The following is a 24,393-nucleotide window of genomic DNA, read 5'->3' on the forward strand; positions in this document are numbered from 1 at the left end:
CATCTCATAGCCACTGCATCCAAGATTGCTCATGACCTTCATGTCCGCAGTCAGCCCTTCCTTGTTCATAACTATGAAGTCCAACAGAGCACCACTCCTTGTTGCCTGTTCTATAATCTGTATCAGGAAATTGTCATCAATGCTCTCCAGGAACCTTCTGGATTGTGTATGCCCTGCTGTGTTGTCCCTCCACTAGATACTGGGGTGCCTAAGTCTGCCTTGTTGACCAAGGACTGAGAATGTGGGGCTACTTCTAGTTGTCTGTTGAGGGCCTCATCTACTTCTTCCTCATCAGGTGGCCTATAGCAAACACCCACAACAATGTTGCCCATATTAGTCTGCCCCTTAATCCTTACCTATATATTCTCAGTCAGTGCGTTGTCCACCTCTAGGCAGAGCTCCACACATTCTTGTTACTCTCTCACATAAAGAAAGACTCCCCCTCCTCACTGCTCCAGCCTGTTCTTCCTAAAAAGCCTGTATTCAGCCTTTGCAGCATACCAGTCATTTGAACTATCCTGTCATGTCTCCATGATCCCAACAAGATCATAGACCTGCAGCTGCACACATATCTCTAATTCCTCTTGTTTATTCCCCCTGTTACATGCATTAGTGTACAGGCATTTCAGAGAGACATCTAAGCATGCTGATTTCCCAGAAAGGGTGAGAGAGGTTTCCCCATAATGCTATCTTGTAGCCATTTCCTTGCTTATATGCAAATGTTTGCAGTGCACCCACTTAAGCTTTGTTTTGTTAATTACATGTTCACTTTTGTTCACATCAGTCTGGGGCCTTTGCTTGTCAACCCAGGGTAATGCTCCTCCACATGGCTGTTGCTATCAGTGAATTCCATCCACTGTGGCGGACCTAGGTGTTGGGATTGTTGTAAGGGTGATAGCAGAAGTCAGAGTCAGAGTAAATTGGACAAATGCAGCTATCATCTTCCTCAGGTTTTACTCTAGTGTTCCTTTGGCCAAGGATACTTTAGAGGAAAGAAAAACATATTTCAGCAAGCTACAAATGTGTAAAAAGACTTACAATAGAGGTTTGCAGCCCAACCACTTTCAAGTGTTTACCTATATTTGCTGCATGAAACCTGTGATAATCAGTAAGGATGAAACACACAGCTCTCAGGCTGTGGTCTTCAGTGAGAAAGTGCTTTGCACATTTAAACCCTTCTTAGGTGAGGAACATAGAGTGTTGTGGTATTGTAAAGTCCAACTGCAAAACGGGCTGTGAGAGGGGAAATATGTTGAGGCTCAGAGACAAAGTTACAACTTTTTTTTTTTGCTTCAGGAAATCTCCAGCAGTGTTTGACATGGAGTCACTCATGAATCAGGAAAGATCTTGGGGCACGATGCAAGACAGACCATGACTGGTAGCTCTCTTCTTTGTGGTGTCCAGCTGGGCTCCAACACAGTTGCTCTCACACTTTGGATGTTCAGCCTCACATATTCCTTTTTCTGGAGTATTTTGTCCCTATTCTCATGGGACTGAGAGAACAAACAGGGGAAGGGAAGGTCTAAGGCCTAATGAAATGCTCATTAGACTAGGACTTTTCTTCCCCCACCACCTCCAGCTTACAGTCCATGCACCCCAGCTGGAGAACAGCTGCTCAAAGAGCATTATAGGAAATCCCCAAGAGGCGAGCTGCTTCAGAAGGGAAGTGGTGGCAGAGGGGCTTTCTTGATTCTGCCAGAGCCATACAGAGAGTGCTGTGGTCACTGGAATTAGGAATGAGGATTCATTTTTTCCAAGGGACAACTTATCTAGAACATGTCCACCTTGGAAAGCTGGAAAAGCCACAAAGGCTCTGCCCATCCCCCAACCTCTACCCAAGCGATTTCTTCAAGTGATTTATAGACTGTGAGAGGTATTTGGACCTGATCACAAGGCAGAGAGGGAAAGGAGAGAAGGTAGCTCTCTCTTGCTATTTCAAGATGGGCAGGAGACACCTCTCCCAGCAGACTGCTAAAAAGCAGCAGCTAGTACCTGCCGTGACTCATAGCATGGTCAGCCCCCATGGTTTGCTTCTCTCAGCACCACAGTGCCTTTGACTTCCTGTGGAGAGAAAATGTGGCTGCATATTTGCACCCCTCTTCTCCCCTCCAAGGTCCTCCCCTCCCACACTGGCACATACAGCACATGCACATCTGCAAGGGAGGTACAAGAGTTTGCTCCTTTAATACACAATAAAAAAGCAACTCTTCCACATTCAGCAAGAAATACCATAAGCAGGAGCCCCAGGCTTGGCATCCTCCTCCCTTGCTGCCATTTGAAATTAGGTAGCATGTGCGGCTTGCTTAGAAGGGTTTTTCTCTTCATGTGCAGAGGAGCTCCTAGCTGCATCAGGGCTGCTGGCATGAGATGACTAATGTCTTAATCCACCTCTGTGCTCACCAGTTGAACAAACTACTCCAGAAACAGAATGTTCTCACTGGTATAATAGTGCCTACCAGAAGGGCCTCTTCCTTCCATGGCTGCCCTGGCATACACAGCTACCCTGAAGCAATCTTTAGCATTGGCTTGATCAGAGGCTCAGAAAGACTCCTCGACACCATGGCATTACATGGTGGAAGGCATCAGTGGAAGTGAGATACAAAAGTGAATCATATGGGGAAAAGAGGGGAGGAGAGTATAACAACACAAGAATTAAATTAACTGCAAGAGTTTGCTCAAGGCACATCCTACTCCATAACAGACATCCCCTTCAGCCCATGGATTGGGAACCATGCACAGCTCAAGCCCTGTGTGCAGCCATGGGATTAGGTAATTGGCTGTCTTGTAATGGAAATATACAGGTTGTGGGTAGAATTCTGGATAAACTGATGGGGAAGGGGAAGACAGGAAGAGGAAGAGAAAGGGTTGTGAGTGGGAAGGTGTTGCATACCACAAGTACTTGTGCAAGAGAGACTAGAGTAACAGGAACAAACTACCATTAGTGTTCTTCCTTTGCTAGCTTTAATGTTGCGGATCCCCAAACTTTCCAATCTAACAGTGATAGGCAGTGGGCTGGAGACCCATTCTATGGAAGGGGATAGGAAAGAGCCAGGCAGGAAAGATTTCAGCAATCTCTCCTTTTTCTTGGGCAAGAGTTGTGGTCACCTCACTAGAGAGATGGGGAGATTCTTTTGCTTTGTCCACATTGTACCAAAAGAAAGCCCACTGAACTTCCATGTTCTCTAGCAGCTTTGAAAAGCCCCCTCACAAGTCTATTGGGTGACATCCCTAAACACAACAATGATTATCTGGAATCTGAAAGCAGCTTAAAAATAAAAACAACTCAAAAGAAAAACAGGAATAGACTGGAGGAAGGGGACAGAGTCCTTCCCCTGCTGGCCCCTGGTCAGAGGCAAGCAAAACAACACACATAGCCTCTTACTCCACAGCACAACAGTCTGTAGTGTTCACAAGGCAAACATAGCATCATCTTCATTTGCCTGCTTCCGATGATGGCTAGCAGCAGGAGGGGAGACAGATGTCCCTGCTGAGGAGCTGGACAAAGTGGGTAGCCGGTCTGCAACTTTTGCTCGCTCTTCCAGAAACTTGTCAAACTCTGAGGAAAGGGCAGAGAGAGCATTAGCAAAGAGGGAGTCTTGTGGAAGTGCCAAAGTGCTGTCAGGAACAGCTAAAGAGAGAGGTTGGCTGGGACTCTTACCTTCACTGGTAACACCTTTCGCATCCTCTGACTCTCCCTGGGGAAGGAGAAGAAAGGCAAGGTAAGAGGCAAGGTAGACAAAGACACCTCCACACATCTGGTTCTTTGCTTGCATGGAGGAAGACAGGATGGTGCTCCCCTCCTTCAGCAGTACAGGCATGTTAGAGCGGCCCTGAGCCCTGGTTCTGTAGCTATGCCTCCTAAAAGGCTAATTATACTGAGAGGGTATCTCAGCCCCTGGTGTCCTTTGCTTCTCTTCCCATGCTCCCTCAAAGCAGGCTATGCCACACATAGCACACAGTGCTATGGCTGTTGTACACTGCCTAAACTGCAACCCCTCAACAAGAGGCAACTCTGACAAGAGAGCAACCTCCAGGAAAGCAAAAGTCATGGAGGTTTTCAGCAAGGTCAGATGCCACTAAGACGGAAATGGAGACATAGTCTTGGGGGCTGGGAGAGACTGGTGGCAAAGAGGCACTGTGTTAAGGATAAGGGAATATGAGTAGTGCTCCAGTCTTTACAGTTCTTGCCTGATAACTGTCAGAGCCTCCCTACAACTAGTTGAGACTTGCAGACAGATGTTCTGCAGCAGAGGCAGCCATGTAGGAGCCGCCTTGGTTCCACCAGTCACTTACCACATCAGTGGAAAGCCACTTCTCTATGTCTTCCATGAAATTGGCTTGGGGGACTGGCACCTGGGACAGAACAATGAGAAAGGGTTGAGGCCAAGGAAAGAGAGGATGTTCTTAAAACCCACTCCTGCAAAAGGAAAGCCCTACCTAAAAGCCAACCCTTTTGTCTCACCACGCAGTCAGCTTAGGCTCTCCCAAATTCTACCAGTGCCACTGCAGCTCTCTCCCTGCTACCAATGCCACCCTTCACCTGCTTCCTCCATCCCATCCACACCTGGACATGCATGGTTTTCAGGATACATGCCATTGAAAACATCTGAGGTTTTAGGACAGACTTTGGGGCATTAGCACTGGAGCAGACTTTACATTTTGGAAAAGAACCACTAGGTGGAAGTTGGCTGCTTATTGTCTGGCAGCCAGAGAACAAGAGATGTACTTTTCTTCACATTACCTGTCTTCCACAAAACACTGATTGACCCAGTGATGGTCTAATGTCAAAGTCTGTGCTGCTGCAAAAAACTTTATGTCCTAGGTTTGATACCATGCTGAGAGGGAAAAGGCATCTGCCTTACCTCCCTAGTAAGATCGTGGAGTACAGTAGTATCTGACATCACAACAAACTACAGAAATGCATACTTCAGAGAGAAAGTTCTCAACAATTATGGTAAATTTGACTACCAGTAGGGAAGAGTTCAGAAGAGTTTATGTCCCTGGCCAATTTATGTAGTGAAGAGACACCTTCTTATGGACAGAGATAACCCTGAAGGCAATCAAGATCAGTTCAAACCCCAGATCCTTTTCTCCAGTCACAAGCTTCTGAGCAAAGCTAAGCAGCCCTTGCTAGAGGCTCCACACGCAGATGTAGGAAAGGACATTTGTAGGAACTTATTTCTCAGCCTCTGAAAAATGTATAGTTCCCTTACTGTGAGGAAAACAGCAAGACCAAGCACAAGAGTAACATTTTTTTTTTTTTTACCAAGAAAAGGCAGATTTTCCCCAAATCATGGAGTAAGTTAGTTACTGTGACTGGCAGACATTACCACAGCAAGATAGTTACCATAGCTGGCAGATGGATGGGTGGGTAGGGAAGAGGATGTGTAAGATTAAGGAAGTTTCGAAGTGAACCGGCTTGATCTACCCAGAGAGGGACTCTTTGGGGTAGAAGTGTATCCAAGCCACCTGGACAGCACATGGGGAAACTTTCTAGAGCAGACATCAGCCCGGGCAGTGCTCATTTTAGGAAGACAGGTTAACAAGCATTAGACCTGGAAATGTGTCAAAGACTCAATGTACTTGAAGGGATACAAGTACAGGATTCCTGCTACCAGAGACCAAATTCAACAGCTTGAAGCCTCGAACACTTTATCAGTGTCCAGCAGGAGGAGGTCCTGAACAGGGTAAAAGGGGAAATTGTGCTTTCCTCCAAATGAGGAAGCTCAACCTGAGCAGGAGAGGCTCCTCAACAGGGAACATACGGCATGAGTAGCAGCAGCCTTCCCCAAGATGCCGCCAGTTAATGCTTCTGCCCTAGACATCCAACATGAAATGGACCATCCATAGCTCAAAGAATGGCACATACTCTTTTGGCCTCAGAGCTGCTATGGTTGTTCCCTACAGACAGGTTTACTTGAGGAAAGACTGACGCTCTGCCTGTTTTCTTCCCTGGTCTCCACAGACAAGGTTTGCTCTGTTTCAGTTTACAGCCTCTCCTGATGTCTGCTGTGCATCCTCATGTGCTGTACCAGTGCCATCTCTAGTCCAGCAGCCCCAGCTTCCTTGCTCCCTGCTGGCACTGCCATGATCTCACCATTCCTTGTCGCATCATCCAGTTAGTCAGTTGGGCTCCATCGCTAGAGACACCAGGCTCCCCCTGGTTGAGAGAAAGTCTGCACTGAAAGCTGCTATCACAGAGGGTGATGTACAGGGGAGGCAGTGTGTTCAGTGCTGGGGGGGGCAGAATGCACTATTACAGATGGCCCACCTCTCTGATTGCAGAGAGGAGATGACTGGACTTGAAAGCCTGCTAAACGGAACAAAATATACATTTCCAGGTAGAAATTTCCCTGCAGATATAAGGAGGCCAACCTGTTACTGAATGAATCCATTCCAGACTTCTCATACCTCTGGCAAAGTGGGGAGTTTGCTCTTCCCACCTTCAGAGTTTAAAGAATGGAGGTATAGATTACAGGTATTAAAAGCAGGTTAGTTATTGGGAGAGTTATCGTCAACCATGTTAAACATTTGATCTTTGTTCTAGCAGACTGAACATTTACTGTATTGGGAAGCAAGAAGGACATTTGCTACAGGTGTGCACTAAAGGCTCTGCTGCCACTTACCACTCCAGTGTTCTGCTGCCGGGCATCCAGGGCGCCAGCAAGTCCTTTGGAAGCTTGGGGATCTTCGTACTTCATCCTGAAAGCATTAAATTATTTAATGCACAGGCTGGTGAGCAGCCTGAGAATATAAAGCAGCAATTGCTGGACGTATGTGCAGGGCTGCTGACTGCACAGCCATTCATCTCTAGTTATCTGCATCTAGAAAGGTGTAGAACCACTGCTAAAGATATAGACTAATCTACTCACTGCAAAATCTCTGAGATACCACAGGATGGCCCTGGCACATTATAGGAGGATGATGAGGAATCGTATGAAAACAACCATCCAACATACTAAGTTACAGACTTAAAAAACTAGGTGCATCAGTGATACACATCTTACCTGGGGTTGACTATAGAGGAGAGAGATACATAACACAGACTAATCAGAATATTACAGCTACTATAGAAAGGACTCTAGCAACAAGCCCCCATATACTCAGCTGCCTTCACAGGCACAGTCACAGTCACAGCTCAAAGAGATATTTTTAACAAATATGACTCAAAAACTCATGGTAGCAGGGATTCACTGGCGTGCACACAGAAGGTGAAACTGAGTGAACAAAATAGCCCCACATTGCCTCAAGATCTCCAGATGCACCATTACGGTGACCTCTTTCCACACACTGACGTATCCCACCCATAATCTCCCTCATACCATTTCTGTTCCCCCCTCTAGGATGCTGCCACACATGCCAAGACCACACATCACCATCTGATCCACGCAGACTGGGGAGAACAGTCCATCCATGCTGGAAGAATGAAGCCTCTCCCAGAGACTCTCCATAAGCCTTCCCTCCAGCTGCTCCCAGGGCCCTCCTTGCAGCTCTGGGGGACCATCAAATGGAGCCATTCTTGTTGGGTGCCAGGGGCTTGGGCCACCGGCGCTCAAACTTCTCGAAGAAGTGCTCATCAGTGAAGGGGCCGCTGTGGACAATGGCATCAAGGATGAAGTACAATGCTGCTATCATGCTACTGATGAGAAAGAATGGCAGGAAAGGCTTGAGGTGTCTCAAGCATTGCTTAGCTGAGACATTCATGAAGCATGGGAGCTCAGGAACAAACCCCAGCTATCCTGCCTCTGTCTCCTGCCAGCACGTCTTGTCAGGGAACAGAAGGGGAATGGGTCTATTTAGAGGGAGGGAGACACTGAGAGCAGGGCTGGTGTGTGAAATGGGAACCCTAAGCCAGTGGGAGTAGAGGCTACCTGGCAGGAGAGCAAATGCAGGCAGATGGTGGGCAGTGAGGAATAAATAGAAGATGTCTCGTTGTTGCAAAGATCACAAGTCTCTGTCTGTTAAGGACTGCACCATTTTGAAGGGTATATGATTCCAGCCCTGCCCAGATCTCCCTCAGCCTCTAGTTGCGAGCACATACCAGCAGCTCAGATGTCAGCCCCAAATCAGGCACTGCTGGCTCCACTGTTTTTGTCCCAGACTGCCCCTGTCCCCAGAGTCTCCAGTAGACCCCACTCTGTACTGGGAGCACCCTCCAGAGAGTACCCCTGCATACCCTGATGTACTCTCTGAGTAGGAATTCAGAGCCCTGATTGAAGTAGTTCAGAGCTCTGAGTGGTAGCAGCCGTGTTCAGTAAATTGGCTGGCACTAGCTAAGCCCAGAACAGCTGTGTATGTGTTTAAGCATTACTTTCCAACACCCCTAACATGTTCCTAGTGTGGCAGTGTCACGGCCTAAGGAGAGGTATAGCTTAGTGACAGCACAGAGGACAGAGCCAGTGGGACAGGACTAGAATTCCCTCCTAGATAAGCCAATCAGATTCATGGAGACATAGCAGGGCTGTTGGCTTGGGAAGCTCAGTGCTTGGACAAGATTGCTAGGAATAAAACAAGATGTATGTTGGCCATTATCTAGTACCCTGCCACTGGTACTAGAAGCAGTCTGAGGCAGGGGGATGAAAGAAGACATCCTTAAGAGATTTCACCTTGCCACTGTCCAACTGTGGGACAAGGCAGTCCTGTGAACTGAGATCAGGAGCAAAGGTCTTTGAGGGCTGGAGGCAACTAAGTGCCTACTGGCTCATAGAGCCCTGCTCAGTAACCTATGGGGAATACTGGTTGATTCTGAGAGACAGAATAGATCACAGATAAGATCAGATGTAATCTCTCAAGTCAAACATATCTAGTTAGCATGGCTCTTGTCACCTTCTCCCAAAGTAAAGATTGAGGAATCCACTCTTTGCAGTATGGGAGAGATCTCTTCAGCTTAGATGGTACTGTGGAGATCCAGTTCTTAGATTATGCTTTATATGAGGCAGACTCAAATACATTACACACTCAACAGAGTCCACTTACCAATGGGAAAGCTGAGGCACAAAGACATGCCCTGCCTTGCAAGTCACAACAGATTATATACTTCCTGCATTCTGGTTCAATTCCCTGTACTTCAGGCTGTATGGATATTCAGGAGTTCTCAAATTCAACATCATCCCATTAAGAGCACAGAGCAACTCAAAAGTTCAGAGACAGACAAGAAAACTTACTTAGTCTCATTCCACACATTCATATCCAGATGTTTGAACCTCCCCATCACATGTGGCACTACAGCCCTCTAACACAGCAGTGAGAGAGATGCACACACAGAATACATTTCCTTCTCCTTAAACCCAGGAAGACTTTGCAAAGGGAAGCTGGTGGCAGCAGAAAGAATGACTGGGAACAGAGACATCATCCACTGTGGAGGTCAAACTCTGTCCTGAAAGGATGAGACTCTTATCGCATTCTACTGCCTCCCAGGAACTGCCACCGGTTGGAATCACAATCCCAGCTCTACCTTTTGAAGTGATGTATCCCTCTCACCCTCACCCTTTGTGAGAAGGCAGGGCAGCAGGGGCTGTCACAGGGGCTGTCACACTTACTCTCTACGCTGCTCAGCCAGTGAGCTGCCACGGGTCAAGGCAAACATGTCAAATTCTTCTTCCAGCTTCCCAGAGGTGTCAAGGGACTGTAGTCCTGCACTCACACTGCTCGAGCCTAGGTCTGCAGGAAAAAGATCAGGGTGAGCAGGCAGCACAAAAATAAATGGAAGGTTATGGGCTTGGAGGTGCTAGGAAGAAAGCTAGTGTCAGAACAGCCTAAACTGCCCTGGGCCCACTCACCTATCCTGCCCCTGGGCAGTAGCATGATATATGTGTTTGTTCAGTGTTGTGGGTGAAGTGATAGAATCAGTTCCTTTGCCTGCTCAGTAGATATTTTTAGCTCAGTCTCTGGCAGTAGCAGCATCAATTTACTGCACTGATTCTGAAGGCCAGATGTTCCTGACCACTGAAGATAACAAAGAGAGAATTACTTCATAACCTGTGGAAGAAGCTAACCTGTACTTTTGGCAAGCACCTCCGAGACAGATCAATGATTTTTCATCTGTCATCTGAAAGATCCACTGTGCTGTCTGTAAAAACTATCTTGCCAATTTTCTGTAGTTGCATCCAAGCTGTACTGAACATGCTTGCTGCCAACAAAAGCTTCAGGCACTGACATGTAGACTGATGCTATGTCCTGAAGGCTCCTTGGGACAGAGTGCTTTCTTGGTAGACACCCTGTCAAGTCTCAGTTCTTGAGAACAAGATGGCTGCCTTTGCAGCACAGCAGATCAGCTTTTCTTCTTCCAGACCTCAGTGATTAACCTCACAACACATAGCAAGAGAGAGGCAACCAATGTTGCGAGTGATCAGAGGGAGAGTAACTAGCACCCTTGCCCAGCTGGAAGGCCCAGTCCACAGCCAGTCTAATGCTTACATCCTTCTTAAGTCATGTCCACATCCCACATACCCTGAAGTGTGGATGCTGAAGCATATGCTTGGGTCCCTTGGCACATAAACAGGTTTCTTCATGAATTTGCTAGTTGACAATACATCCTTTTTCTCTAGATTATTCTATGAAGGTGGCTAAATAATTTTGGGAGGAGATTCAAAGGTGTTAAAGGATTCCCAAGACGGAAGAGGGAGTGAGGAGAACAATGTATGACAACATACTCATTCCAGCCAGCTGAGAGGAGAGATTGTTGGTGGCTTCAGATTGTCTCACTGCAGAAGTAGCACTCGGTCCCAGATCAATCAAGGTGTTCTCTACCTCATTTGGTATCTTTGGAGGAAAAAAGGAAGACAGTGAAGACTTTTTGAAGCTCAGACAGCTTACATTCCTCAATTCCGGTTTGTTAACACTGAAGAGGGAAGCCCTTCTAGACCCACCAAAAGATACTGGCTGGGGAGCCTCTCCTTGCAAGAAGGGGGACAGTGATCAGAGAAGTGGCTGACAATAGTGTCCCAGGGAAGAAAAAGCCTTGGTAGCTAGCCTTCCAGCTCTACTGGATGCTAGTAGGTCAGGTAATGGCTCAGATGCTGACACAGGGAGGTTACAGCTTGAAGTGAGGCAGAGTAAATCTCTCTCCAACTTAGCAGGACATAGCAGGACCTGCTGGATGCAAACCAGCACTCACAGAGCAGGAGTAGCTCTGAATTACCTTAACAGGCTGTCCGGTCCGAAGACGCTCAAACCTGCAAGAAAAGTGAGAGAAGACATTTCCATAATGAAAGCTTTCCAAGAGCTTATACAGCTTCAGCCCTGAGAGACTCCTCACTGAGGCTTGGTATAACCTACACTGTCCTACATATTAGAAAATGGTTCAGGGCCCAATTTCCCCCCAAGACAGGGGGCAACACAGCAGGACCCACAAAGCTGGTGTCTTCAGAGGCATGACATGAGGAAACTACTTGTGATCCTCCAGAGCTACTCCTAACCAAAGTGGTTCAAACCTAGCTCTCCTTCAGTCAGACCTAGCTCTCCTTCAGTCAGACACAGGCGACTAAATTCTCCTGACTTCACCCCATCATAAGAGATGGGTTTGGCAAAATGAAGAGAAAAAAGGGGTCTTGCCCCAACCTGGGCAAATTCTCTCTGTTCTTGTCTGCCTTGGAGCTAGAAAAACAGCTCTTTCCATGCAGTTCCCTTCTCCTCCTTGTAGGCTGGGCCACAGGGACACCTCTATATTGCCATCAACAACTTACACAGTGGCTTTGAAGGGAAAAGAGAAAAATAGCAAAAGCTGAAGAGTGGATCTATTCTCAAATGTGGATGATACAGACTGATACACATTGAATATCACATTCATGAGCAAAACAAAAGGGTGGGATATGAGGCCCCAAAGGGAAGTAAACTCCCATGGAAGAGCAAAGCAGAGAAGGAAGGAGATATGTACCTTTCGTAGCGCAGAAACACATTGTTGAGGTTGTCATTGATGAGGAGTAGCTCCTCGGTGAGCTGCTCATGGAGGACACGGGGAATCAATTCCAGTACACGCTGTTGCATGGCTCTGCATGTCCGGTTCAGCTCCTGCTCACAGCAAGAGGAAGTTACCATGAAGGTCAGGCCAAGGCTGAGCATTCACAGATTTGGAAGCCTGAATGGGACAGTCAGAGGCTGCTGGGGTCTATCAGCAATATTTAGGGGGAACAGATATTCGTATGAGAGGCTCTTCTAATGGAGGTAAACTGAGTCTGAGACTTACAGTTCCTGGTTTGTTCTATCCTTGCAGAGAACACATGCTTCTGGTGGAACATCATGTAGGAAGAAAGGCCCTCAAGAACTATGTAATAGCCTCCATATGAAATGATTCCAGCCTCAATAGTGCAACTTCCCTTGACCACTGAAACTCTACCTTCTTTTCGTCTCTCTTGTGCTGTCACTCCCTGACAAGCCCCACACTAAACTGTCCAGTGCAATTGTTCCCCATGCCTAGCGTAGATAATGCCTCAGTCTATTGAGTCATTGCTAAATGAAGCTCCATGTGCCAGCCCTCTGCCCCCACCAGCAGCTGCCTCCTGTTCCTTACTTGCAACAGTTCCAGGTCGGAAGTTTCAGCCTGGGCTGGCACCAGCTCTGTCAACATCTCTGACATCACTTTCATGTTCCCATTCACCACTTCCAGTTCACTGCGCAGTTTCCCAATCTACAAAAGGGAGTGGAAATCACTGCTCTGCCTAGGAAGAATGACACAGCTCTGAATGGCAGTGCACAATGTGTGTGAATCCATATAGCCAAAGGGAAAGGCCATTGGAGAACTCATTTATCACTGCTCCGTTTGGCTCTCAGGAGCACCCAGAAGAAGGAAGGCCATCAAATTACGATCAAATTCCTTTGATGGTAGCAGATACCAGGTGCTCACCCTGGACCTCTGTCCATTAGGCATAACCTTGATTTTTAACAGCCAGCATAGGCTGTGGTTATAATTCAAATCTCTCTCTCCCCAGCCAGCAGCTCTTGTGTGGCAGCCATACAAATCATCTTGTTTCAAAAGCAGCAGAAGAAAAATAAAAATGAATTAACATTCAAAATGTGAGTCTGGACTAAGTGCACAGTTGAAACATTTTCCCCCTGATTTCAGAGGCTGTTAATTAGCCTCTTGAGAGCAGTTATCTAGCCTCTTTTCTGCAAGAGAATGCAAACTACTAAAGGTTGGAGCAGTCGTGCTGAACTTGTATCATATGGAGTCAGGACAATGAAGAAGAAAAAAAAGGTTGTGGAAATGAGCGGGAAAACTCTGGCCTTTGGAAGTCCCACAGCCAGATGGGGTTGATTTATATAAAATCAGCAGTGAGGCAAGATAAATATAATAAGGAAACACCTACTAAACAAGCCCTTGCTGCCCTGCACTATGAAGATCTCTCTCCAAACACAAGTTTCTCCATTACCCACTTCTCTATCATCAGGGGATTCTCCCTCTCCCTCACCGCAAGAAGCCCTGCTTTAAGAAAATGTAATCACTCTGGGCTCATGGTATCCCAGCTAATCACCATGACTGTGATGCAGCTCTGGGGAGCCCTCAAAGTGATGATGCTTTTAGAGGAGCAGTCCCTTGAGCCAAGATGCTTGGGGAGGACCAGGACAGCAGTTTCAGAACAGCACTTGTGAAACAGTCCCCAAATGCAGGGACAGCCTGAAACACCACASGGCCCATGTTCAACTCACCTGCTCTGGTGTGGGTGTGATGGGCACATCGCTGGAAGTGCCTGTCCCCATGGGCAGGGTGACAGGATGGAGGATGGACTCTATCCGTTGAGAGGAGTTGACTGCAGGTGAGTTCTGTCCAGACTGTGAGTCAGAGCTATACACAGTCTAGAGAGAGAGGAGGAAATAGCCAGCATGACAGAGAGCGGGAGATATTAGACACTCACAACTGACAAGGCAGTGCAATTAGAGAAATGTTGATGCCAAATCCTCATCTACTTCCAGTAGGTCTTCTAGCTTCACTGCCTTACCTCCCCCCTCCTGCCCCTGCTCCTGCCCCATACCTGCTGCCCCTTTGACCACTGTGCAGAGAGGCTGTCCTAGAGCCCCTCACTCCCCAAAAGCCCTCTAATTGCTAGCTGGAGTTGCTGGGATCTCCTCATAGTTCCAGAATGGTAGCAGCTCAACTCCTTTCTTCTCAGAGATGCCTCCATACCCTCTGTGGTGTGTGAATGGGTGATAGCATGTCCAGGTCAGTCATGGGGAATTCCAGACCTTTCCGTCTCAGGTCTTCATAGACAGTGACAACACCTGTCAAGTCCGGGGAGCTCCGGAAGGCATCCGCCCAGGACTAGGGAGAAGGAGACAGTGTAGCTCATCACCATTTAAAGTACTCCTCTATATAGACACTTACAGACATCGTGCGCCCTGAGCTGGTGCACAGGCCCACTTTTCTTGGCTCACCTGGATGAGAGTCAGCACCTTGTCATGCACGATGGCAGGAGGATTGTTCTTCGGCAGAATTGTTCTCACCAGGACACCTTCTACAAAATCTTGGCTGGCCACAAAGACATGGAAGCGATGGCCACAGTTTTTAACACATGTCTCCAGAACCTACAAAGGCACTAGCATTAGCCTTCTCTGACTGTATGTGGTAGCCTTGCTGTCTTTCGATACCTGTGTCTTTGCAGCCAAGGACTCAGCTTTGCAGCAGGATATAGTGGAGCTGAGAAAGAGCCTTGACTACTCACCGTCAAAGCCAGCATAACTTCATGAAAGTTCTTATTCCCTACAATCCTCTTCTTTATGGCTCTGAAGGCATCTTTGGGCCTGAAGAAGAAATTAGGTGAAGAAAGATCAGCAGAAAGTTGAGACCTGCCTCTAGAGATGCAAAGCAAAATGCCCGCTGGCACTCAGAGTCTCCCATCATGTTTTCAGGATGGCTTGAAGCAATGAYTGTTAAAGCAGCTCCTGACAGTTGCTCCTTAAGAGGAGTGGAGTCCTGCTAGCGAGTGCTGTTGCCGAAATTTCAGGCCTCTGCGCTTATGTCAGCAACAATCCAAGGTGCACAGGATGAGACAGAAAACTAAGTAAAAGAAACACTAGAAATGTACTGCTTGGAGGCAGAGCAAAATCTCATGGAAGAGAGATAGAGGAATGAGAAAAAAAAAATCTTGGTACGGGGTAGAAGCAAAAAGGAGAGMGAGAGAACTACAATCATTCTTGTGTTGCTCACAGAGAAGCTGTTTGACAACACCTGCCTTGAAGAAAGGAGGCTAAAGAGAAGCAGAAAGGATGCAGTGACAAAATCTTGCCCATCTTGCAGGTGAACAAGCATTGCATGACCTCTCCAATCATTCTCTGAGAGGAAAAGCATTGTGGTCTCAGCCCACTGCACTGTTGTGAAAGGCAGAGGCAGCAATGGAATGTACTCTGCCAGAGCACAGAAAGAGAGGCAGGCCTGGAAAGGCAACAATACTGGTGGATAAGAGTGAGATTGAAAGACTCAGCTAACGAGGAGGGCAGGAATGCATCAACCTGTAGGGGTGCATGGCTGCAATGGATACGCATTAGCAGGGGAAAGGGAGAGCTCTCTTCATGCCCAGAGTGAGAGGAGGACATGACTGGGGTGCAGCTGTGTTATCAGAGACCCAGCACTGAAACACCAAGTGGTCACAGCTTGAGAACTGTGATTAGAGATGGGTGTATTTGCACCACAGGGACAGTAGGACAGGAAAGGTGGTGTTCTGTAAGTAGAGATGTTTGGCTTGGTGTACGTACAACAGTGAAGCTGGAGCTAGGCTGCTTGCTAATCCTATACAGGTCTCACTTGTGTCTTCACAAGCAAAAGGAGTGAAACTTATATTTTTTATTCCACCTTCCTTTTACATGCTGTTCTTGACATATTCGCTGTGAGAAGGCACAGTCCCCTCTGAATTCTCTGGCAAATCCCCAGGTCCAGAGTTAACAGACCTGACAGATTTCTGAACATCTTCCCTTTCCCTTAGGGAGAGGGGGATAAGGTCTCTCCCATCCACTTCGCACATTCTGAGTGACTGTGTATGAAAATGCCTGAGAGCAGAACCCAGCAGGACTTGCATAGTCAGAGAACTGACTAGCAGCCTGAAATTTTCCTCTCTCCTCAGTCACCAACCTGGAGATTTTTACATTCCCAGAGGAAAGGAAGAGAGGGCTGTGAAGGAGGAATAAATCAAAGTGACAGAATTTCAAATATGCTTTGGGGAGATGGGAGGCAAATTGTCTTGAATCAAAGTTTCTCTGGGGACCCTGAAGGCTTGTTTGAATGGCTCTCTATGCTCGTGAAGATTACAGGGAAGCTTCTAACAGATGCTCTGACAGCTTTAGTGTGTCTCTAGGTTTCTCAGCAGAGCCAAGTTAAGGGACTATGGGGTAACCTGGCTTACAATGCACAGTACCACTTAAGTCTAGCAATGTAGTGTTACAGAGTGTGCACTGGGACTTACTGCTGGAGGCATACTCTTGTCACCTCCCTTACCCTTCTTCAGTCTCATTAATGATATCACAGATCTCCATGTTGAGAGCCCAGTCCTCGCTCCGCAGGGATCCATCTGTCGCTCTCTCTGGAAAAAAGAAGCCAAGACAAGGCTAAGAGCTCTCTCACAGTTTGCTGTTTGGCTGTCATGAGTTGTCATGACACCTCAAAACCTAGTGTTGTTCTCTATGGCTTCCACCAGAAAACGTAAGTGCTATGAATCAGGCTGCAATGTCTGGGCCACAAAGTGCAGCCCACTAGGTGTCTCTACCACGAAGCGTGTGGCTGGCTGGGACTGGGAAGGGTGTGTGCTCAGCTACATGGCATGCTGTGGGCATGCTACAAACATATATATTGAAGGCTCTCTGGTGTCCTACACAAAAAGGGAAAGGGCCTCAGGAGAAAATGTGTAACTTCAGCTCCACAACAGGAGGGAAGAAGGCTTGTTTGCTTTGCTGTGGCAGGGCTAGCATAGGAAACCATAAGTCTGGTCTGCTCTCACTGTCTTGGATCTGATGTCAATAGCATCACTCTTGATTTGCACAAAATTAAGGAAACAAAAGAATCAACCTCCTTTTTACATGGGTCCAACAAAAATAAACAAGCAAACAAACAACCAAAACAATGCTTTCTGTTGTTGAACATTTTCATTTCTCCTCTGAACTTCTGGCCTCTGGGGAGTACAGACGTAAGTGGACTGCAGGCTCAAGTCCAAGCAACATCATTTCAGCTTTGACTATGTCCCCTTTAATTAGGAATTCCTGAATTGGCCTTGATGTTATTCATGGCAGAGATTCATGCAACAAACAGCTATTACTGAGAGCACCCATGCCTCCACCCTGTAATCAGCCTTGTCTCATTCCCAGCTAGGCTGGCTGACTGCTGCCTTTAAGGACAGCACTAGGAAAGAGAAAGACCAGTAGTGTAGGCAGGACCCAGGCACTCTCTAGATCATGAAGACACACAGTGATAAAGCAGATGGCAAGCAGAAGGAGAAACCTCCTTCCTAGCTTTTCCATCCTCTAGAATGCCCAACTTGGCAATCATACGAGAGATATAAGACTATCCAGACCACTTTAGCACTTACAAGGTGCTCTTCAGGAGAGCTCAGAGTGAGTTAGGTACTTAAGTGCCTGCATTTCAAAATTGCTCCCCCTGTAAAATCTGGTGCTGGCCCTTGATGCTGTGGGTAATCTACCCCTCTGCAGGCACCCTTCTCTGCAGCGCTATCTTTTCATATTTTTGATCCAACAGCTGCATGCTGCATTCCACAGATCTGTCTGTGGAATGAAAGGAAATGTCCATTCATGCAGTGGTACTGGGATAGGGAAAAAAAGATTTTTAATTCCTGCCTGGGTAAACACATCTATCATGGTTTGGGGTGTGCTGTTTTTAAGCAGCAGGCAGAAAACTATTTACAGCACTCTGCAATACAGCCACGCTGCCTTCATCTCTGACACGTCCCTCCCACAAATTACACATATCACAATGCGAAGCTACCTATACTAATCTTAGCATAATCCAGCTACCATCTTTTCTGCTGACTACAAAATATGATTACACTGTGATTACACTGATTACATTGTGGTGGCTACAATCACATGGAAGAAGGCAAACAAGGAAAGGAGAGTGGAGGACAAACAAGGGATGAAGTGTGGCAGAGCATTATTGATGCTTTTCCACCTATTTGAATGTCTGGTTACTATTTCTGCCTTGTTGTAATATCCTGAAAGCCTCTTGGTCAGGCGATGTTTTTTTTCACTTCAGCAATTAATTTTAAATAGTAACTCTAGTCTCTGCAGATCTAAGCTTCCTCACTGAGACATATGAGATAGCGTTGCATTGGGTGATGTGGTAAAGAATATCTAGGACAGTGGGTTACAAAGGAGCATGTCTAGTGCACTGGCCATATGCAAATGAATGGTGAAGCTGTGGTAATACATATGGGGAAAACTTTTTCCATGAGGGTTCCTTTGGGGTCAGGACTTGAACAGTAGCAAAGCTCCATGTTCTCTTCTGTTCTGGGATGCCACACACTCATCCTTGCCAGGTTGGTCAGGCTGGTCTGATGCATTTGGTAAAAATGGTCACAAAGGCGCACTTCACTTGCACTCTCCCCCAGAATACTGAGGAACAATTCCTGCTCAGTACACACATTAGTTTAAACTCCAGCCTAGCTAGACATTTCCCTGCACTGTTTGTTAGCACTGGCAATGAAAGACACAAATATGTCACAGAGGGGTTTGCTCTACTAAGAGAAAATCCTTCTCATCTGCATCCACCCACCTCTCCACTGAAGAAGCAGAACAGATACAAAAGCTGGGAAACTCTGAGCTACAGAAGAAACTGCAGAATGAAATGAAAATTGCTTCAAACCATGAAGTCTTTGTCATTCAAAAGTCTCTCCAAACCCCTTTCAACCTCATTTTCATCACACACAGACGTGAACAATGTCTACAAACACCCATGTCTTTCTTCCCTGTACTTGGTGTCACTCTGTAACCTGTTCCTCCCCTCACTCTTTTCCTCCTCCAAGTGCATTAGCCCTACCAAGGTTAAGGACCAAGTTTGCTTTTCAGAAAGGAATGCAAACTGTGCACACACTTTCACCTGGCCTACCACTTACAGGAAAATGAGGATTCCTCACATGTGACACATACAGCTTCAGCAGTTACCTTATAACGAAACAAAGATTCTGCTGCTATCACCTTCTCTCTGGCACTGGTCAACGAAAAGATGCAGAAAAGCAGCAAATCTGCCATAAATGTAATATACACTCAGTGAATAAAAAATAAAGAAGTGCAGAATTAGGGCATATGGAAAATAGGAATGTGACTGTGAAACATTTCCCAGTACAAAGCACTTGAATTTACTCAGTACAGATTAGCTTTGGGACAGCTGGAACTAATGCCCTTTTAATCCTCCTGGCTTCCAAGCACTAAGGGACTGTCCAAACTTAATAAGATATTTTGGAGTTTTCTCTGAAAATCCTCAACTTTACCCTTTAGTGAAGCCTGCAGAAGGAAAGAAAACAAACTTTATTCATTAGTCACATGAAGGCTCAAGATGGCTGGCCCTGTTTCATGAGCTGTAATTAGTACACAAGCTGCCTGCCTCTTAGGAAATCTGAGCTCACGATGGCTGGGAACAGTGACAAGATCCTAAAAACAGCAAGTGCGGCAGGCAGAGCACGGCTGCCTGCCCAGCACTCTACCTGGCAGGACTTACTGGGGAGTTTCTACTACTGTCTGCCAAAGAACTGATCCCAACCTGCTGCAGAAAATTCCATGTGTGTGGGGGTTATCAGCGAGTGTAGAAACGCTGTCTTCTTCAAAGCCTGAAACCAAATGGCTGCTAAACATCCAGAATGCAAGTATCCTCCATGAGGCTGCTTCAAAGACATATTATTTTGGCAGCCAGTCCAGCTTCTCGGATGTGATAGCATTGGGGTTTGTCTGATTCCAGTGTGCTGCCTCACAAATTGCTCACATCAACTCAGAACCTCTGAGGATTGCGATACAGGCCAAACTCATATCATTTGACTTTTTCGTTTCTGGCATTTGATGCACTCCTGCTTACTGTAACTAAGTCATCAAAACTATCTGGAGTCTTAAGGTAAGGAATAATTCTGAACATAGCATTTGTAATACAATGGATCTGTACGTTCCTCTGTGCCAAGCCCAAACTTGACTCTTGACTCAATGACTTTTCTTTATTTCTTTTCAGGTTTATTGTCTTTTGCCTTGTGGCAGGGGAGAGACCATTGTTGGACTTGAAATCCACCCATTCCTGCAACAGCAAACTGTCAATACAGTCAATAGTGCAGAGAAATACAAGAGTTAAGGACAGAAGATAGTAAGTAGACCCCAACCCCTTTGTTTCCACTCAAGAGATCTGAAGCATTCACAACCAGTCAGGCAGCTTCCAGGAACTCTTCACAGGTGAAATGCTCTCCTGTAGCTCACCAGAAACTACACACTCCTCCTCTAAGTAAGGCCCTTAGCCAGCATTCTCTACAATACTCAGTCTCACTATTTTTAAATTCTGCATCAAAGCATCACTTTCCCACCTATTTGAACAGCAGTTTGAGGGTATCAGCATTTCATTGGACATGACAGTGCAAGTCCAGTAGAAAGCAACACAAGAATCCTTTCCCCTTGCTTCCCTACAATTCATAATGTCCCTGGCCCAAATCATCATCCTGTACAAAGTCTCCTTGCTAAGAGTCATACTTTCTCTCCCCACAAGAAAACTTCAGTACAAACTTGGGAAGGACTCCATCATTCGACCTTGCTGTATTTCTCCTTCAAAGATGGAGGGAGACAACTTACTTTCTAGAGATAAGCCCCCAAACCTCATTCAAGGATGATGACAGACACAGACTTGAACTGATACAAGACTATGGGTATTTGAGTCTCTGAATTTCTCCTCCTGTTCCCTTCCTGTGAATCAGCTCAGACTCTCAGGGATCAAAACTCTTCAGAGAGCTTTCTTCACCCTTTTTTCCAGATACAGAGGGCACAAAGAATAAGGCAATGCTTACTTGTGAAGCATTAGCTTGCAGGGATCCATCTGTTACTGACAACAGCTGATATCTGCACGCTACCAATTCCCAAGATCCCAAGGTTCAACTCACAGAAGAGTCTAGGGACACCTGCAAAGTGGGACCTAAATGGCCATGGTGAGTTTTCTGGTGGATTGTTGTTTTATTTGCTCCTCTCCCTCCCTCACTGATAAGCAGAGACAATCTGCTCTCACCAGCTTCCTCTTCCCAGTCTCAACTTTTTGTGTTTCTCACGCTCAACTTCTCACCCCTTCCCAACTCTTCTTCATCTCTCTACTACATCTTTAGTTTTCTCACCTAACTGCCCTCACTTACTGGAATAACCAATCTCTGTCCTTTTTGTGTGGCTATAATTACTAGCTATTCCAAACTCCAAGCTTCAAGAGAGCATTCATGATGTCTTCTCCATTTTTACACTCTACAGTTGCCTTGTTACTACTAGAGTGCCTCCTTGGAGTTGCATTTTCCATTTTGAGGTTTTTCAGAGCTCCTAGCTAGCTAGGTAGAGGCCAAGGGGATTACCCTTTTGTGTGGAGAGTGCAAACTACGATGATTCAGCACTCTTGGAAAGTTCTCCACTAGTCAAAAGTTTTGTATTAAAAAAAAAAAAAAGTCATCTGTATTTCTCTTAGTTAAAAAGAAATATTATGAGCTAAAAGTAGAACAGAAGGAATTTTGTGAATAAATTCCAGGATTGAGAGTAAGAAGCTGGAAAATCTACTCCTCTTCAGTTGGCAACCAACTCAGAATGAGACAAATCACTGAGTTTATCTGAGCACCAGTTTCCATGTCAGCAAAATAAAGGAGACTTACTAGATTAACATCAATGAAGCAATCTGAGAACATCACTGGAGTGTGGCACAAAAGATTTTTTCATTTCATTGCCTTCACCTAAAGCTGTTTTAAACTTTATAAACTGTATCAAGGACATATGACTTTGCTGAAGTAATTTACAATGATGCAGTATACACCTTTTATAGACAGCCCAAAGCAACAGCACTATGCAGGTTTGGTGATCAGGGTTCTATAAGCAGCTGACACTGACCTGCCAAACAGCTTAGGGTAAGTCATGTTGGCTTCTCAAATTAAATAAGGAAGATAGCATTTATCCATTTCCCCAGGATGTTGTTAGGCAATGATCAAAAGGAGAAAAACATTCATATTTACAGCCACCAGCCCTTTTAAGTCCTCCACACATCAACTCCTTTCTCAGACACTGCAAGTCCTCCACTTCCAATCATAAGATCTCACTACTATCACACTTCCGGCATTAAGGACTCAAAATTCCTGTCTGACAACACTTTTGAAATACTTATTTCCACTTCTTCACTGTTGTGAAGAAACCCCTTCTTTAACAGAAGAAAAGCCTCAGGGGAAATCACTTACAATCTGGCTACTATACTGATCAAAAGATCTGGAAGGCAAGAAGTAATCTGTAACATCTAAAGATTACTTCGACTCAACCCAAATGCAAAAATCATATCCAGTACATTCACTTAGGGAATTAAAGAACGTTCATTCTGAAAAGAACAGGAGAATGCTCTTCCTGGAAAGAGTGATGTGACATGTGACAGCTGCCAGGGTGGTGGTGGTGGTGGTGGGGGGACGGGACATCAAATATCATCTGGAACTTCTCATTACTTAGAAGCTTCCCTGATATCTTTGACCAAAGTTATCCTTTCCCCACGTTGCTGGATTGCATCTCACCTATGTTGTTCAGTACTCTAGAGCGAGCCATGTCACAGTGCCCTATTTATTTTTGTGGCACTGCTTTGGGCAGCATGAGCCCTCCAAATAAGCAGGACTTATAAAAGCATTACCTACATCAGCTGCTTGCTTCCTTCCTGCCCCATACATGGCACTGTCTACTGTGTCATCCATGACACAGTCAGTATGCTACATGTATAGTTCCCACATGCAAGCACTTTGAAAACTATTGAATTAGGAATCAGATTTTCAAAGTGGGTATCACAGGTTGGCACTGGTGTTAAAAAGCAAGAGTGAAGAAGTATATAAAAATACAAATGGCCGTTCTCTATCACACATGCTGGAAAAATTAAACATGCGACATCAACAGCATTACTTCAGGCACAACCAGAAGGCACTTAAGACAATACAAGAGGGAAAGAAAAGAATCTTTATTGTAAGTATTTTAAGAATTGTATCTCTGTTTTGAGACTTTAGGAGAACTGTTGCTGTTCTTGTTCTTTCTAATTGCAGCATCTCTTTGTACCACCTTTTTTGATTACTTTCTTCCTCTATGTTCATCTAGTTAACCTGAGCACAGGGTCTAAAAAAAGACTTCATTGTCCATTTGCCTGAAAGGTCATGGAGTAGATGCCATAATCCTGTTGTTGATTCCATTTCCCATGCTGATATTCAGCCCTAACACAAATCCAGCGGTGCAGGGGAAGGTGCTTTCCTCCCCTGTGATGCTTGGGTGTGGCCCTGATCACTGCAGACCTTAAGGCTGGAAGGTTCAGCAGTGAGTACCGATGCCTGCAACACCAGACAAGCTACTCCTTCAGAGCAGAGGGAACATCAACCCCCTCCCTCCCCCCAGGAAAATCCCCAAAGAGCCTAGAACAGGCCTAACCCACCACCAGGCCCTCCAGGCTCTGTCATGGCCCCCAGGAAGCCCCTCTCCCCATGGAGAGCCCCCAGCCTTTCCCGCCTAGAAAGCTGATAGGTCCCCGCACCTGAGCCCCAGCCAATCAGTGATCTCACCTGCCTCCCCCTGTGAGCGCCCGCTCCCCTCACGAGGCCCTCATGCAGGTGTCAACGGCAATAGCCCCTACCCAATCACAGGCCTGGGCCACGGGAGGGGGCGTGGCTTGGACCACCACTGCTTCGGTCCCTTTAAATAAGAAAACTTCGCCTTGCCATCTCAAGACCCCCTCGCACGCGGATTGGCTAGCCGACGGAGCCATCCAGGTCTGGCTGCTCGCCATTGGTGGAAAGAGCCTGTCCGTCAAAGAGGAACGCTCCTCTCATAGGCTGGAGCCCTTTCAGGCTCGCCGTGGAGGCGGGGACGGCCGCACCCCCTCGGGGCTCTTGCCGCCGCTTCCTGGAGAAAGGGGGTCCAGCCAGCGGGCGAGCCCACCTCAGGGGCGCGGGGGAGGGCGGGAGAGGAGCGCGGCGGGGGGCGCGGTCGCGGGGGTCTCACCGATGCGCTGCCCCACGGGGGAGCTGAAGGGGTTTCCTAGGAGAAAGTCCATCGCCGCCGCCGCCGCGATCAGCTGACTCCGCCGGCGCCGTTCACGTGACGCTCGCGCGCCAGGCCGGGGCGTGCCTCCGAGTCCCGGCCACGCAGTGACGACAGCACCCCGGCGGCCGGCGCTTAACGGCCGCCGCGCCGCCGGCGGGGGCGGAGCGGGGGTGGCCGTTAGGGCGCCGGCGACCGAGTCACGCG

The 24,393-nt window shown here is 46.8% G+C and overlaps 1 protein-coding gene across 3 annotated transcripts; it reads right to left on the reverse strand.

The window, feature by feature from the left end:
* Positions 1-2,160: 2,160 nt before the first annotated feature.
* On the reverse strand, positions 2,161-24,292 carry TOM1 (target of myb1 membrane trafficking protein). 3 transcript variants are annotated; one of them, XM_085323404.1, is made up of 16 exons: positions 24,148-24,292; positions 16,421-16,505; positions 14,655-14,733; positions 14,368-14,517; positions 14,120-14,254; positions 13,645-13,791; positions 12,509-12,625; positions 11,876-12,009; positions 11,141-11,174; positions 10,653-10,761; positions 9,540-9,660; positions 6,627-6,702; positions 6,098-6,160; positions 4,294-4,353; positions 3,659-3,695; positions 2,161-3,556 (listed from the first exon to the last, which is right to left on the reverse strand). In XM_085323404.1, the coding sequence occupies exons 1-16, from the start codon at positions 24,197-24,199 to the stop codon at positions 3,408-3,410; spliced, it is 1,548 nt and encodes a 515-aa protein (XP_085179530.1). In that variant the 5' UTR covers positions 24,200-24,292; the 3' UTR covers positions 2,161-3,407. The 3 variants fall into 3 exon arrangements, with proteins under 3 accessions (XP_085179530.1, XP_085179532.1, XP_085179531.1); XM_085323406.1 differs by lacking the exon at positions 24,148-24,292 and adding an exon at positions 23,709-23,898; XM_085323405.1 differs by lacking the exon at positions 6,098-6,160 and having other exon boundaries at positions 24,148-24,291.
* Between the last annotated feature and the right edge of the window lie 101 nt (positions 24,293-24,393).

This window comes from Rhea americana, unplaced genomic scaffold (genome assembly GCF_003343005.1).
Source record: "Rhea americana isolate MKP2758 unplaced genomic scaffold, rheAme1 scaffold_85, whole genome shotgun sequence".
Classification (NCBI taxonomy): domain Eukaryota; kingdom Metazoa; phylum Chordata; class Aves; order Rheiformes; family Rheidae; genus Rhea; species Rhea americana.

Excerpts from the sequence above, each read along its gene's own strand:
- TOM1 (XM_085323404.1), bottom strand. The coding sequence starts at position 24,199 with ATGGACTTTCTCCTAGGAAACCCCTTCAGCTCCCCCGTGGGGCAGCGC. Across the intron at positions 11,175-11,875 it reads GTGTTTCTGCGCTACGAAAG|GTTTGAGCGTCTTCGGACCG; the intron begins GTACATATCTCC and ends CTTTTCTTGCAG. Across the intron at positions 6,703-9,539 it reads CTGGCTGAGCAGCGTAGAGA|GATGAAGTACGAAGATCCCC; the intron begins GTAAGTGTGACA and ends TAATGCTTTCAG.